This window comes from Aptenodytes forsteri, unplaced genomic scaffold, assembly GCF_000699145.1.
Source record: "Aptenodytes forsteri isolate BGI_AS27 unplaced genomic scaffold, ASM69914v1 Scaffold185, whole genome shotgun sequence".
Classification (NCBI taxonomy): Eukaryota; Metazoa; Chordata; class Aves; order Sphenisciformes; family Spheniscidae; genus Aptenodytes; species Aptenodytes forsteri.
In genome coordinates, this window is record NW_008796214.1 from 1,397,734 (window position 1) to 1,415,401 (window position 17,668).

The window sequence follows — 17,668 nt, forward strand, 5'->3', positions numbered from 1 at the left end:
TGTTGGAAAATTCTAGTAGTTTTCTAGATAAGAGAAAAAAGTTTAAAGATATGTATTTTTAAATACTCTTCTGTTAAAGCAAAGCATCCAGTCATTTGAAATAATTACATTAGGAATTCAGCTTTAAGTCCACGTACCTCATGAAAGCCATCAGATCCTTTATTGCCCCCTCTTCCCCTTCCACGATCTTTACGCTTCAATTTCTTTTGCATTCCACGCCCTCGACCAACATTGTAATTATTACCTCTTTGAGAAATACCTGAAAAACAGCAATGACCTCTTTAAATGACCTCAGAAAGTAAAGAAAAATAGTTATCTAGTGACATCGAATACAGACAAATCTAACAAAGTAAACATCTACCTTTTTGCAGTCTGAATTCCTAAATACTATATCGAATCACGAGTTGGCAAGTATAACTACACTGGCCAATTGTAATTCTGTGCAACTGCCTGCTCTTTAAATCAACAGCAGACTGACAAACTGAATATAAAATTAATCTTGTTCAAAGCAGCTTCTCACAATTAGAAGTGCAGACATGTTATTTCTAACCAGCCCAAATACTTGAAATATTCTGTGCCGCTTGGTCACTTTCCGAACACAAAACCAGCCAGCACAACTGGCACCCAGGTGTCTGTGTATGTTTCATTGTCACAACATGCAAGAAACCTGAGATCATAACCTAAGAAATAGGACAGAACAGCTTTGAATATAAAAATCTTTAATGGTAACTGTTTGGAAGCCTCAAGACAGTAATTATCCAGCCAGCAGCATGCCAGGAGTCGTGGTCTCAACTAAAACCACCGAGACAGAGTATCTGCTTTCTCATCGATTTAAAACCAAAGAAAACCAGTTAGAAAGTTCTGCGGACATCACACCCGCTTCAGGTGGCAGCCACTCCGCAACAGCAAGGCTGATTCCAGTGAAAACGCCTTGACTTCATCTCAGATGACTTGCAGACAGAGACTTTGAAGCAGTATTGCCAAGCAGCACATGAAAAGCCATTTTTGTCTCAGCTAAAAAGATTCTACCCATCTTTTGCCAATTTATTTTGTTGTGAACCAAAACAGAATACAATAAATCTTCACTGTAGTAAATGAAAGACAGCTTACTACCTTTGTATAACTCGGAGTATCTTCCTGAGAACCAGTAAGGTATTCATACTGTCATGCAAAACCCTGCTCAAATTTTGCCTGGGAGACAAAATTAGCCCTTTTAGCCACGATTAAAGGGAGAAAATTTTGCAAACTGAATTGACAGTTTCTGAAATGAGAACTTGATCTCGTAAAGAAAGGGATGAGAACAAGTTAAGCATTTCTAGATGGTAGATCAGGCTCCCTCTGTCAACGGTATACACCATCTCCATTGCCTAACCTTCCACACCCCACGGCAATATGCAGGAATACAAGACAACTGGGGAGTCAGAAGTCCCTTCATAATATGGAGGCCAGAGATGTAAGCTGGCTCCATGAACTGCATTACAATGGTAAGGAAGTGATGAGACACCAAATGAAAGGTGCAAACAAGAACGCTTGCATAACAAAGCTTATGTAAGTAAGGCATGAAATAAGGGCAGCAGGACTCTACCAGGAATACGTTGCTCAAGAGGAATACTTTTCACCAGCATTTGTATCGGCCCAGCTCTGAATGCAAGAAAAGTTGTGAAAAGAAAAATAAAAGGATACTAGCATACTTGTGGGGCATTCTAATAAAAGTATTCAGGCACCTATCAACATTTCTAGGTACTTGATTTTTTTCTTCCGGGGTCGGGGGGGGTGTGCTAACTCAGATTTTGGAATTGACGTATTTACATTCCTCCCCCCAATCAAGTCCCATTTCAGACTTTCATAAACTACCACCAGAAAGTCACTTTACAGCCCTATGATTTCTTACTCAAGCACTTACACAACGAAGATCTTGGCTTTTTAATAGGGTTTTATTTCTTTATTTACTATGCACACATTACCCAACACTCGATCTTTTTCTTCAATATATGCATCAGTGCGACCATATGATATTATTCCTTCATGATGAATAGCATTTTCACTTACTGACGGGAGACTGCAAGCTCATAGGAAAGCCACCACCGGCAGCTTTCTTCATTCAGGTCTCAAGACAAACATCCTGAAATGATGCATGATACAACTGCTGCCACCATCCATTACTACAGTTAACGATTCAAATTATCTTACCTTTCTGGATCCCTTTCATCCCCTGTTTTTTCACTGGTTCTTTTGGGAATGGAGGTCCTAAATCAGTACTGGAAGTCTCTTTAGCTTGCCTGTATTGTTTAAGCTGATCAGCAAAATCTTCATCCTTTTCTTCCTCGTTATAATTACCAAAGTTTTCATCACTGTAATGACTATAGTCGTCGTACTCCTTACTTTTAATATTTTTTTTATGTTGCATTTTCTGTGAACTCATGTAATTTCCTGATACGTGTCCATGCTGTATGAAAGGGATTGCATTGTTCAGAAGCAACTCAGTATTTCAAAAAATACCCCTCCAATCTGCTCTACAAACCCAACTGTTTTCACCCTGTTTTATTGTCATGCTGTCTACCAGATTTGCACAAACAAGCATTAATAATAAACAGTGAAAATCGGTTATTTAGTAAAAACTAGTACTTTTGATTCTGAATGCATCAAAACAGGAAGAAAGGACAAAAAAAGAACAGCATCAGCGTCTATACTCCAGAAAACTTTTCAGTGGGGTTCAGACAAAGCATTTTAACGTATGCTGTTCTAAGTGTCCTAAGTGTTACTTAAATGAACTATGATTAAATTAATTTTTTTTCCTTTCACGATCTCCATACCCCGACGATCTTGGACACAGATGAAACAACCTGTCCTGCCTCTGCCAGTCAGGATGAAATACTGCTTATTGCCACTCCCTAAGCCAGCACTGTCCCTTCTCCCATTTCTGCAGACAGGATCTTCAGTTTGTTAATAAAATCGGCTGGCTTAGAGGTTTCTGGAATGGTTTCAGGCTAAAAGGAAAGTCTCCTCTCCTCTCAAGTACCAGAGTTTCATCAACCCTCTAGCTGCTCTATCGCAGCTTCAGAGAACAGCATTCTATTTCACCCAGTGGTCTCAGGAGGGCTATCGAGCTGCACAGACTGAGAAAAGCCAGGACAAATTGAACTATCAGAAAGCAGAATCAACTCTAGATATTTAAAGGGGGCTTCTCAAGAAGTGTTTCCTCTTCGTACCATCTAAATCCAATGTAGGCAGTAATAAAGATAGCTTAATTGTTGCCTGATGGAGGAAAAAATAGTATCAGGCTTCTTTACACCACCTGCATACATTCATGCCACAGATAACGCTTTACATTTGGAACTCTGCCCAAGGAGATGAGAACTAGATGCGTTTCCTGAAATCTGTGAGAATGGGCACTGTGATCCAAGTCAGCCTTCAAAACCGCATCATTTACATTTGCATTTTCTAAATCACATCTAAAATAAAGACATGAGAAATCAGTTTAAAAAAATACTACCTGACTGAACGAAGAATCATAATCTCTGTATGAAGAGCTGCTACTCTTTTTATGTGGTCTTTCTGTACGCTCAATATCAGAGTCATGGCTGTAGTCTGAACTGTCATCACTGGAAGGGGAGTTATGCTGAAAAAAAGAAGAAAATAGCGCTCTCAAACGTTGTTATGTAATTCCCTATCTAACTGGTCTGTTGTACACGAACTTAAAGGAAGCATTAGCCCAATAAATAAATGAAAGTATTTTCTTAACTCTCACAAACCTCTGCCTTCAGGGGGAAGCTAAAGAAAGCACACTCTTTGATGACCCACTCTTTTTATCAGAGAAAGAGATCTGATCCGACGAGGCTTCCGAACATAAACATTGAGGGCTATGTGGTTTCTCTGGGTTATATCAGCTTCCTACAGGTCTCTCTGAGCCCTGCTTCTTTGCGACATAGCAGGGATGCTGCTGGAAGGCTAACAAATCTGGGAGATGGCTAGAAACTTGCATAGGACCATAGAAATGATTAGCATCCTGTCATTTTCTGCGGGGAGAAAACTCAGCGTTACTTCATTACAGGTGTTTTATTTAGATGTATTGTTTTGCAGAAAATTTAGAGGGGCAACCATACGAGAATACTGTATTTCTGCGATTTTTAGAAAAGGACTGTCAGGTTTAATTGTCTAGGTTAAAATTTTGTGAATCTCTTGCATTTTTTTTTAAGTTGATTAAAATATATATTAGAAACATTATCTTAACGAACTTTACTGAAGAATTCATTTAACTAGCCTAAATCTTCTTTCCATAAATATGATAATTAGCACAAAAAGTGAAATTGATACATCTACATTTTGCCTCTTACCCTGAAAAACTTTCACTCGCTGTGGTTCAGCTACCATTATCAGTCAGTGGCCACTGCTTAACTTACGCTGCTGCTTAAGATTTAAAGAATTTAAGAAGTGGTTTAACACTTCGGCCTTTCATGTCAGAACTACCACAACCACTGACAACGGCAGAGAGTAAAATGTTCATAAATGTATTTTGTAAACTGCTATTAAAAGAAATACTGTAATAAATAAGCATCCAATGAAGATGTGTATCACAAATAACACAGTTACACCCGCAATCTGATTTTTGTACTTCTTTTAAATATAAACAGATGAAAACCAAGTTTATGAAAATGCATTCAGGCAAAGCTAACAAGCAAGTTTCCAAACTATCATTTGAAATGTTCTATGGCTGGATTATTTAATGATTTATTGTCTCTTACCCCACATAAACTGTCACTGAAATGTGTGAATATGCACTTCCATGTGTTGAAAATCTATTTAAACAAATTCTTTAATACTGAAGTGCACTGGTAAGATAGGAATCCCAAAACTTGCCCTCAGAGACAAAAGATTGCCTAAATAGTAATAAAACCATTTTAGTTTACTTTTCTAATTCCCTGGATTCTTGTCTAAACCTGGAAACCTGGAATTAAAATAAGCACCTCCAATATTGTGGTTTGCATTTCCTAACCTTATGCTTATCCCGTCTTCTCCTTTTTGATTTTTTCTTTTCTTTTTCTTTTTTGCGTTTCTTCCGTGATTTTCTATGTCCTTTTTCATTTTTCTGCTTATCATCACCTTTTGTACCGTGTTCTTTCACATCTTCATATGCTGCATCATCTATTTCACCATCTTCCAGCTCTCCATCTTCTCTGTAGGAGGAAAATATCAGTACAATAAAATTACATGTTATCATCCATCTCATCTGTCCAACAGCACAGTAAAAACAAACACACCCAGTATTTCTTTCCACCAGTTACATTTTTATACATGTGCATATACTTTTTAATACATGTAACACCCCAAGACCTATTAGGATTTTAGAATTTTCTTTTAAAGAAAAACGGAATGCAAACCATTAAATGGCCTTAAATTGTACTGCAAAATTAAAAAGTTTAAAAACTATGGGTTTTTTTTCCTTCTCAGAACAAAGGTCTTGTCTTCTTACATAGTTTTCTCCAACCTAGATAAAAAAACCTGCTTCAATATACAGCACTCTGTTGCCCTTAAACACATTTCAAACTGAAGAGGTAGTTTAACCATTTCTAGAAATACTTCCACTACAATGCTATTACATGCCTTTATGATGCTGTATTTGCAGAACAGATGTGATCAAACTTAAAGGCAATTAAAACTCTCTGAAAACCATAGAGTTAAAGAGTAGCAATAATGAAAAGAAGTAGTTGGGCACTGCAGGAAAAACAATGCATAGTAATACGAACACATTTCCTTCAACACACCAGCTCCTGGAACTAAAGATGGGCCTGTAGTATCTAGGGTGTAATGGCCAAAGTCACGAGCAATTCGAAAAAGGAGAATTAATTTAGCTGTTAAGTGGATTCTTCAAAAGAAATTAGTAGTAGTAGTTGACAAGAAAGGAGTAGTTAACAGTTGAATTTCATTTGCTAGAATCTAAAAACTGACAGAAACCAGACATTTGATGATGCTGTTTTTCTAAGCTACCCAGGGTGGTTTTTCTCTTTTTAAAATTTGTAACATTGACATTTGTAGGGGGTTGTTTCATACATCAATAAATACTGTAAATGGAACAATATGCATGTGAATGTCCCCTGCGTATGAATGTGACTGTCTCAAAAAACTTTACATTGGAGTAACACCAAAGGATGATTAAAAAAAAACAAAACAAACAAAATCTAACACAGCGCTTGTAGACTAAATAACAGAAAGGCTTGTGCTTATCTCCATCAGTAGGGGAAAAAAGTTTCTATGATTACACAAGACTTCAAATAAAGTTTTGTCTACTGACCCAAATAATAACAGCCCTGAAAATATTTTGCAATGAAAGAAACATTTTGACAAAACACCAGCTAACCTATTTCTCACCCCTATTTCAGACACTGCTGAAGCAATCTCAACTCCCCTTCTACTATTTGGTATTTGCTGGGTTTTGGTTGTGGAAGAATTTATTGCTTTTAAACATCTATAATTGGCTCTATATAATCATTTCTACATTACCACTGCTTCAGGAATTCAGCCTTTGCAGGCATCGTGGAACCTTACAGACACTCAGTCCTGAATTTTCACATGGAGACTGCTTGAAAATGCCATCAGTCCTATGCTGTCTGAAACCCTCACTCCATGAACGAACCAGACTGAGCAGGTGGGGGGGAGCAGCAAGGGGAGAAGCCTGTAGATACTAGAAAACTATATTAAAAAAAACCAAACAAACAAACAAAAAAAACCCAACCCTAAAACAAGACCAAACTAGTGCTGGGGGCAGTAGAAGGTATTAGGACAGAAGTAGTAATTAGCCTCTATTAAATTGCCTTACAATGTGTCCACCTCAGTCCTGTATTCACAATGTATTAGCTAACCTGATGATCAACTCTGTCTACTTCAAGGGACTGCGAATACTAGGAAGGGGGAAGAATCATAGAATCATTGAGGTTGGAAAAGAACTCACCAGGAAGCGAAAGACCAGAGTCTCCACAGTAAAAAAACAGCGGTTAAGAAGTTAGAAGCAACCCAAAGTTCTGGCTTTTTGTAAGAAGAGTAAATGGATGTGCCAGGGAGAAGGGGAGAAGACATGACTGCTGTATTGTCACCTCGTACGTCCTGGAACCTCTTAGAACTAAATACTCTTAACGACCACGATGCAAAAAAGAGGGTGGGGGAAAAAAAAAACCAAACAACAAACCAAAGCAACAGAACATCAAGATATGATTATAGATCACTAACCAGCCAAAAAACGGAAGAAAAAAACCCCCACATTCAGATTATCGACTCGCATAAAGGCTTTGGAGAAAAATTAAGGAAATCCATCAATTTCAAGGTACCACCTCTTCACCTTTAATTCTCAACTATTGGTGAGATCGTACAGCGTATCTACAGCAACTGCGACACTCTCCTATCAGCTCGTGGCAGCCCACTGCAACCACGTAAAGACAAGTTATATACATCCAAGCCTCATGAAGATGCTTCGCTGTATTACATGATTGAGAAGGGGACTTGAAGAACATTTCTAAGCAATGCACAAGGGCAGCTAGCCTATCTAGCAATTGAAAAAAGTACTCTGGAATACAGGAGAAAATAATCTTCTAGACAAGTACTGAAGATAGTTTTGTTTTGCTAAGCAGCATGGAGTAGCACAACTGGAAAGAAGAAAAGTTTGTAAGAAGCTTTCAAATGTCAAAATATTAAAAAGTGGGCATAAAAAGACAGATTTAATCTGATTAGAAGATTCTGCTGCAGAAGGTGTCATTTAAAGACCATCATTCATATTGACTGGCATTAAAAGAAAGTTCATGGCAGGTAGTGAATGAACTTCGAGGACTTACTGCCACAGGCAGTTGTTGAAGCAGACAGCAGCAGCCGCAGAAAGGGACTGGACAAATTCACAGAAAACAAGCCCATTAAAGGCATGGCTGTTTTCTCCAACACACTGAACACAGCCACAGAGGCTAGGAAAATAAAGGGAACTTAAAAAGAAGGTAAGAAAAACCGCTCAACTGCTATGTCTTAAGTTTAGCTACACTGCAAATGCAGTCGTCATTGGTTTTGCTTATGGCCTTAAATATTTACTGGGACACGTTCTGAAAAGGACATTATTTTTTAGTCAAATATAAAACAATAGGAAGCTATGAAGTCAAAGTTAGCTTTTGAAGAAGTAACAGAAGTTAATAATAATAAAGGTATGCCCACTACCAAGTGGGCACCAAACATGAAGTAGAGAAGCAGCTTCAGAACCCATTTTTATGTGGTTTTTTCAAGGCGCTCATAGAGATCTGCTCATGCACAATCCTTACACTGCCTCGCGAAGGAGAACGTAACACCAAGATACTCCCATACTTAAGAAGAGATAAAGGATCTTCAGAATATATACCCCAAGCATAAAATAAATCCTGTCTTCAAACACCAGTGTCCATTATCTCCAGCATTCCCTGACAAATTCTGAAGTACCTCCTGTAATACCCCAAGAAAGCATTTGTCACATCTTTCCAGGAGATACTTGATTAATAAAGTGTGCCTAATGAAACTGAAATGCAAATATTTATGAAACACCTGCAGCTATTAGAAAAAACAATATTTCATATTTTGACAACGTGAGCTAAACTCACTCTCTCAAGGATGTCTACTCAATTAAAATATCCTCTTAAGTAACATGCCTACTGAAAATGCTCTTTGGGAAATAAGGTATTTACCAGTTACCAGTTCCTTTGGGAACTGCTGTCATATATTTACACTCTGGGGTGCATCCAGGACTCGCATAACTCTCTAGGTAAAACAACTGGGCAGAATCTCAGTAATACTATCATCTGGATCGCACTTCAAAGGTAAGGTTACAAAAGTCCTCTAATCCCCAAATGCCTAAATTCTTTCCACAACGTCCTAGAATTTTCCAAGCATTGAACTTCAAGAATGAACTTCAAGAAAACCAACCAAAAAAACCCCCACCAACCAAAAAAGACCAGATAAGTATGATTTGAAAAGATAATGGTCAAAAATGTGTAATTTCTTGGAAATAATTTAATTATACTTCAAAGAAAGTTTAAAGGAAGTGATAGGGCAGAAATTACCTTCCGTTTTATAGGCTTTTTTCCCCCCATTTAAAATCCAAACTGGAGCTGTACACTAGAAAGTGAGTGCAGAACCTACTCCTTTTAGAAGTTCACTTCCTAATTTTATTCCACAGACTTGGCTATAGCAAGCAGCTTTGGGAAGGGCTTTCAGCCATGTGAACCAAGACTACCTCCTTTTCCACTATGAGTAATAACAGTCAACAAACAGACGTCGTCTGGAAAAAACACAGCTAGCGGATGATTTTCTAGGAGATGGGTCCGAGTCTTAGGTTGCTTTCCCTTTGGCAGTATCTACAGTAAACAAATCACAACACTGATCTAACAAGAGAGAGTATGAACTTCTGTTTTGCAAAGTACAGCTTCCTGCTTACAGAATATCTCAGTATGTTTCTGTTATTGCTGGAAATGCCTGACACACAAAACCCAAAATTTTCTTGATCTAGAAAAGCAAGGAAGTATAATTTTGTTGCCTTTTTCAAGATTCACTTCTCTTTCAACTACCCTACCCCACAAAACAATACACCACAAAAACAACCTTCACTGAAATAATGCCAACAAGCCGTGGGGGGAACAGTTTACGATGCCTACACAACGCATACCGCGGGAGTCGGAAAGACAGCCTCTGCGCTGAAGGAACAAACACCGGCAATTCTCAACCTCTGCCATGTGTCATTTTCTTGGGTTCTACACTTGTATTTGCAAAGGCTGAACTAAATCTGATGCATCTTCAGATTAACAGAAGTTAACAGAAGTTAATCCCTGACCTATTACAGCACAGACCTGCAGTATAAATTTCTGTCACAGAAAACTGCAAAAGAGGTTCCTCACCTCTAACCAGAGATCTCAGCTAGCATTACCAAGCCCTTCCCATCCTAGTGCATTTCAAGTCCTTCTGGAAGAGAAACAAAAGCATCTTCATTAAATACCCAGTTTAAGTTGCTTAGAGGTGTTTGGCTACCGCTGCCTGACCTACTGGAACTCCTTCATAAGGAGCCCTGGATGACTTCAATGATTAAAACAAGTTGCCATATGGCACTACTATTTCCTCATAACCCATGGGACAGCAAATGCAGTCTTGCAATCCAGAACACAGGAGACGCAAAATTAAATAACATCACCTAGACTCCACGAGCTAAACAAATCCTAACTAAACAAAAGGCAGCATACTGGCCATGATCTTTCCTATAAGCCCCTGTACAAGGACTAGCTACACGCACAAAAAAATCTGGTTCATCTCCAAATCCGAGAGAAAGAACTAAAATCGCCGATGGATCACTCCCTCTTCCACAATCTCCAGATACTCGGAGCTTGATGGGTATGTGAAAACAGAACCATAAAGCGTTTCCACTGTCCCGAGTGTATTTCTAGAGCATCTCCAAAATGGATTAGAAAGGCACAGAAGCCAAATTATTTTTCAGGGAGAATCAGTCTGGTGAAATCACTGAAAGAGCAGTTATGCAAATATTTGGTTAGGGAAAATAGACATTCACACATAAAGTAATGTACCATTACTTTAGTGTTTACAGTTTAATTTCTAACATTCAAACTCAGCTTTAACTTACCTTTCTTGCCCTTAGTCTGAGTCATTTTTAAAAATAGCATTCTTTATGTTCAAAGAAGATTTACAACTCAAGCTCCTTAAGTCCAAGATACAAAAACGAGATGCATTTTTCTCAGTGCACTGAAGATTGTAGCTCTGAAATATTTTAAGAAAACTAAAAGGGTTTTCCCTGTGGGGCTGTTTTTCCAATCTTACTGACAGAAGTACTTAGCGTACTTGCAGATACAGCAGGTGCTACACAAGAATCATACTTCTGTATGTTTTAAGAACTTACATGAACGAAATCGTACAAGCAAAATGTGAATCTCTATTATCAAACATTATTTTCTGTTAAGTCCATTTTTGGTAGGTTTGTTTCACAGGTGAGGAAAGGTCTCATTTAAAGATAATTACATTTTGGTTTACAATATGATGTTTTTGACTTTATTTATTAGACTAAGATTTAAACAGAATATAAATAGCCAAGAGCTTCCGAAAGCATTACCAAGAATAGAAAAAGTATATAGTAGATAAAAATTAAAGGCTGCAAACATCTCCCTTTTACTTCTTGACACAGAGATTTGCTGTAGAGAAAGGATGCAGTAACAAGGATGCAAACTTTATACATGAGCAAGAACTCTAACGCATTAAGTAATTACTTTTAAGAAGCTACTAATTTCTGGTGATAACTGAATATTACTGTCCAAAAGTAAAATAGAATCTATGTCTTCCTAAAGTGAGTGCATTGTTAAACCTTAACCTCTTTTTTTCTGCCATTAGTTCTAGAAGAGATAGGTTATCAGAAAACACCCAGGATGTCCAAAAATTCATCTTCTCATATAGAAACAGTATGTTAACAGCTCTTAATTTACAGGGGCTGATAACAGCATTGTACACCTGTTCTGCTGACCTCTGAATATCTGTGATAAGGACATATAATGCAGGAGAGAGAGTTTAAACTGATGGGAAACTACCCAAGTGTTTTTGACACTGTTCTAGACTTATTTAGTGAAAAAGCCTTCCACCCCTCCCGGATATTCTTCCTCCTTAGTTTCCTTTGGGCGTGTTTTTCTTAGTACCCCAAAGTAGATTTCTCCCTCAGCCCCTCTATTCCAGCTTCTCATACGCTCCTGCTGCTTCATATAACCCTCCTGCACATATTTTCCACACCCAATGCATCTAGAAAAACATGGTGCTACGCAGCACTCATGACTGCACAGACGTACACGGCTATCACTTCTCATCATGACATGCTTACTTTCTGTCCTGTTCACTACCATGCAATGAACCCACAATACTCTCGCAGGGAAGATTTTGTTTTTATAAAATTATGAAGAGCACAATAACGCAGATGCAATTCAATGACATGAAAATTACATGTCTAAAGTAAGATCTTAGAGGGCTAAAATTCACAAAATTAATTTGTCCTAGCACGCTGCTACACTACAGAATTTATTCATGAATAAGGAAAAGAAGTACAAAACTAGTAGATGTTGTTGCAGTTAACACAACAAGCCAGTGTCTAACTAGAACTGGCACTGGCTTCTTTGACAATGTTATGCAGGTCACTTAATGGCACTTTTCAGCTGCCCGTTAGTTTTGACCACTCTGCAAATGTGAAGTTATTTTAATCTACAGCCAGGCAGTGAAATTGCATCATGAAAAGTTACAGACCAGATTGCTTGGGGTTTTTAACCTCTGTTTGGCTTTTATCCCCAGGGCTGGCTTTAACAGATACTGTGTTCCCATAAAATGGGGGAAAGAAACAAGACAGACAGCCAAAAAACAGCTTCCTGCGGTGGTACTGGAGGCCAACGAGCACCTTTTGGAAAGCCCACCTTCTCACCCTGCCGCCTAACCATCTCCAGTCTCTGGGGTTTATTACTGTAGAATAAATTACAGAAATTCAGAGAGACCACCTCCTCCTCCCCAGGAGGACGAGGAGTAACAGCTATGACAGCCAGCTGCATTTTTGCCACTCCTGCAATGTTTGCTGGATGGCACGCAAGCCTTGTTTGCCCACAGGGCGTATTTGGGAGTGATTATCTCTTCACTTCCTGTTTTCCTAATGTCAAAGCAAGTTTTGAAATCATGCTCAAAAACAATAAATCACTAGAAGACTGCATCCAGTGATCACAAACAACTTCAACTTAACATGAACACATTCTTTGGTGGTTAACTATTACTAAAAATAAAAAAAATCTCTAAAAACAGCCGTAAGTAAACATTTTCAAACCAAATTATGCACCCGCGGACAGAGGGCATTAAAACACCAGGTAGAATAAAAGAGACGCATTTAAGTCATCAAGTTTAACTAAAGATGGATAGTAGCCTTATGGCAAGGGAGACTGGGAGAGCAGTCAGGCTGGACAATAGCAGCTGCGGATTAGAGGAGATCTTTAGCCCTTCTGCTCCACAAACGCTTCCCTGATCTGTAACGCTATGGTGCTTCACAGAGCTGAGGAGCCACGCAGATGGAGACAAGACGCGGGCAGAGCCGCTCGCAGTGTTGTGTTGACTAAGCAGTAACGGAGAAAATGTACAACTAAGGTATATAATACAGATTTCAATTTGCTGTTACTCGTCTTGGTTACAACCCGCCACTTGCATTTTTCCCTTTACTTGCCACCGGCTGTAATTTAGCAGAGCAGGTCTCCATTACGGTGAACCAGACAGACCTGTTAGAGCAGCAGAGCGTAAATCATGCTCGCCAAGGACAGGAGTGCAAAACTGGTGCACTGAAAGGGAGCGGGCGATTCCTAAGACAGCTGGAAGAGGAAACTGGGAAAATAAAATAAAAGCAAAGGGGTGGCTGGGTGGAGCCTCTATTCACCTGGCTCATCTGGACGTACACCAGGCACACATAGCTGGCGAAGGAGAGGCTTTGGAAGAGCAGCACCACAGCTAGAAGTGGGCAGACTCGCATAACCAAACACTTCAGCTGTGCTTCGTAAAACTCAAATCAGTTTATCTTGAGGAAGAAAGTGACTGTACCAACTTCCTTTTAAACCGTAAAAATTGTATCAAATACACAATGAAAAAGTGCACAATGAGGAGTAGCATGGTTCTCGGGAAAAGGAACCTGAAATGCAACAGACAAGCCCGGCTTTGAAGTAGCGTTTCCAAACATCCTCTGCAAAAATCAGGACAATTTTCTAAAGAACCTTTGCACAGGCCACTCGGGTGTCTGTCGGAGAGCCGTCTCTAACATAGAATTTCCTTTGTTGTACCATAAGCATGTAAAAAGGGGCCTGATACTTACACTTGCAATGCAGCTCGTAAGACCACGCTGGCTACAGAAGCATTACTTGCACCTCCGTGGTCTGTGAGTTAGCATCTCAATGTTGTGACCTATCATTAGGTCACTGTTATTTTTACAGCAGATGACGGTATAAGAGATCTCCAAGTCTGGAGATTAAATGACAGTAAAGCAGAGATAGCCAACAGAAAGTATCAACCTGACGTTTTAGATTTTAAAAATAAATGAACTCAGAGTTATTTTCTAAAGTTCCTGGCAATTGTAAATCTGGCACCGATTTCAAATGCAGAACCAGCTGTAGCAAACAAGTCCTTCTCAAGCCCGTAAACAGCTCACTATTAGTCAGAAAATCAAAGTCTACAGAAGTCTGCGTGAGGACCGACTTCTTTTATATTTGTGACAAGAGTTAAGTTCTCTTAGGCAGGTACATTCATCGACAGCATGATGTATAGGTGGGACAATGCCTGCAAAGTAGAGTTTAAAAGAAACATGAAGCGCCCGGTCCTGCAGATCATGCTAACAGCAACCACAAACTATCACAAGTAATCAGACCTTGCTGCCCTCCAGAAGAGAGCGGTAATTTGCACATTTACACACATTTGTGTATTTATTTGCTGTAACTGAGTTTGCCTGCACCCTGCTTTGGACTTCTTTCTTACCCTATCAAAGATTACCTATGTAACAAGCAATCCCTAATAAAACCCAACCTTACAGGAAAAACTTTAAAAAGACACCTGTTATCTCTGTGTATAGAACGTCTCAAACACTTCATCAAAGAGAACATCTCCACAATGAGTTAACTAAAAATATTTAAAGAATGAGAAACCTTCCTCATTTAATCAGCTGTCCCATCTATAAACCAAGAGAACAAAGACTTTGGATTAAAACAATCTTCCAACTTCGAATATTCAGAGTGTGGACAGACAATGTTTTTTACTGTTTTCTACTGCTCAAAAACACTAACCAACTTCTTTATAATTCTACAGATCAGTTCAAAACCGAACTAACTGTTAACAGAAATGCTATTAATTTATGCCGCACAAATTGATCTAATCTGTTAAATTATTTCAGCAGCTTCCTATTACGGGCTGTACCTACGGTAAACTAGACCTACTGAGCTACCAATGCAGTAAAAAATGGATTGCAAGATAAAATGTATTGAAACTAGACGTGTTAATTTTAAAATGCCAAACTAGTATTACAGTGAGACACCAATTCAAGGTAACTCGGCATACGAGTGTATCAGGTACTTGCATCTTTCCTATAGAACTTACAACTGGCTTTTCAGCCGACTACAACGGAGACAGGACAAAATCAGTTAAGTACTAAAAATCGTTCATAGTTAAAGCCGTGCTGCCCCTCCCCCTGGCGAGTCGACCATGTTTTCTGTGGACGGGAAAGACCCCGTTTCGCTTTAGGCCTTCCCAGTCACCAGCTAGTAGGGAAATCTTTATAAACTTCAGGAAGTTAAAATACTACATTTTGACAGGATTACATTTGCACACTTAATATAATACAAAGACTTATACTTGGGGCTTTTTTTTTTTTTCTTTTAACAACGCTCTAGGTGTACTAAGAATACACTTCACTATACATGTCTCAGATCAGAGGGGAGAAGTTTTATAGAAGCCTTGTTTTCAAAAAGTATTATTCAAGAGGTAAATGTGTTTATTGTTAGTCTTCTGAAATTAAAACGTTATAAAGCAATGTTTATAAATTAACCTGTATTAAAAGTACATTAGACTATTAGGTAGTACTTATTTATTCTATTTCATAATTTACCAGTGTAACAACAGGCGTACTGGTGAGAACAGCTGGTTAGAGGAACTCTACTTGTCAACATCGCATGAGTAACTCCCAAGTTAGAAAAACTATGCTTCCAGCAGAACAGTGGGTAACTTGGGCTTGTCCTCAAGGAGGACTTTATTTTCAATCGCTGAAACAGTACAAAGTCACAGACTTACTAACTCCGGGAACTCTTAAAACACTTCGCCTGCTACTTGCTGCACAGTTTTAATCAGTAGTTACGCCCTATCTTCAGCAATCCCAGTGGATTACTAGTTTGCTTTTTACACAGCACTCTTTTTGGAACATACAGCATGACACAACTTAAACTATTTCACAATTAAAAGCAGGAAGGTGAAAACAAGAATCAGCAGCTCTGGGGTCTGCCCTGAACCTGTCACTAAATCACAGTATGATTTTTGGACCAGTCAGTCAGCTCGTGCGGCCCTCCACTTCCCAATTTGTAACACAGAATTAGTGACTCTTTCTCCAGTGAGGGAACGGTTACGTTCGCTCACAAGCCCGTTTTTTTCCCAGTGTTTTTCAGTCCTCTGAAGCAAGCACCAAGCACGGTTGTGGAGCTGTGTGGGGAGGACAGACTGAAGCCCGGCTGTCGAAAACCAGCATTTTTAACTCCTGCAGTTGTGTCACAAATGCTCTGAGTAGATGTAGACTGAAGGACTGGTAGCTGTCACCCTGGCATAGTATTTTTGGAACTAGTTAGGAAGGCCAGGGCTGCCTGGAGAAAGGATTTGAATTTCCAGCAGCTGCAGGAGAGAAAGGGAGGGAGGAACAGAGGTCCTTTCACCAGGAACAGGACTCTGGTTTTCTGCGCATGGGGATTGAGAGGTGGCAAAGATAACGTCAGTCAGACCTTAATCTGCATAAAAAAAGATCCAGTTAAATGTGTAAGGTGTAATCTGGCAAGAAAATGACGTTAAATATGGATCTAGTGAGAGATTCTTGTATGAACAAAAACAACAACAACAAAAAAAAAAAACCCTCAAAGCACCCTTTCCTACCTGACTAGCAGCGCCAGGGCAAGGGAGAAAAAGAACAATGGTGACATTCAACAGACACCCGCTGGAAAGTGCAATTTATGGAAAGAAATGGAAAACAGTCCCCCTTCCCAGCCAGAATAAATAAATGAAGATGTAAAATGCATGCATTCCAAAAAATAAAACCCTACTAATAATGCACTTCTAATTCAGTGACACCCCCCCTCCCCTCCTTGCATTCCACCACCACCACCCCAGTCCTCACCCCGGTCTTCCAGCCTGAAGGTGACCTGCCCCCACAAAAACATCGTTAACCCCCTAGGCACATTAACACACAGCATCATCATCATCATCATCATCATCATTATCAGCATCATCATCACCCCACTAGTATCACCATTATGAGAAGCGGAGAGAGAGAAGAATGTTACTCGACCTTTCGTCCCCTGCATGTTGCCTGTCAGAGTCGGGCATGTTTGGGTCAAGAACTGGGTTTGGGGGTTTGGAGAACAGGCTTTCAAAGGCCATTGTGCTGGCTGTGGTGTGGTGAGGAGGAGGAGGGAGGTGGAGGAAGGCAGGACACTGCCGCTGCCCGTGGTGCGGAGGGAGGAGGAGGAGGTGGCGGCGGCGGCGGCGCGCAAGCCGCTCTGGGGGCGGCTCGGTGAGGAGGAGGGTCGGGTCCCTCAGTGAGGAGAGATGATGAAGGTTTCACTCACGGTTACTTAGTGAGACACTAACGGGCACTCAGTGCAGGGCGGGGATGCACAGGCTGAGCCCGGCCGCCCCGCGCGGGCAGGAGGAGGAGGAGGCAGCAGCGGCGGCGGCTCGGAGGAGCAGGCCCGGGGCACAGGAGAACGAGAGGACACACACACGGGGGAAGGGAGGTGCTGGTGGCCGGAGATGGCTGCCCTAATTCTTCCTTACAAACATGGCGCCCGCTCGAGGCACTCTCACAAAATGGCGGAGAGCGGCGGCAGCGGCGGCAGCGACCCCGGGCGCTTGCCCCCAGCTCGCTCAGCGGCCG

The 17,668-nt window shown here is 40.1% G+C and overlaps 1 protein-coding gene across 1 annotated transcript in view; it reads right to left on the minus strand.

Moving 5' to 3' along the window:
- The window catches only part of ZC3H6 (zinc finger CCCH-type containing 6), a 29,166-nt gene extending 11,568 nt beyond the window's left edge, over positions 1-17,598 (minus strand). The window contains exons 1-5 of the mRNA XM_009288433.2: positions 17,081-17,598; positions 4,994-5,174; positions 3,494-3,619; positions 2,191-2,446; positions 138-259 (exon numbers count right to left, since the gene is read on the minus strand). Of these exons, the coding sequence (XP_009286708.1) occupies positions 138-259; positions 2,191-2,446; positions 3,494-3,619; positions 4,994-5,174; positions 17,081-17,172 (777 nt within the window). The 5' untranslated portion in view covers positions 17,173-17,598. The remainder of the gene's footprint in view (positions 1-137; positions 260-2,190; positions 2,447-3,493; positions 3,620-4,993; positions 5,175-17,080) is intronic.
- Positions 17,599-17,668: the final 70 nt, after the last annotated feature.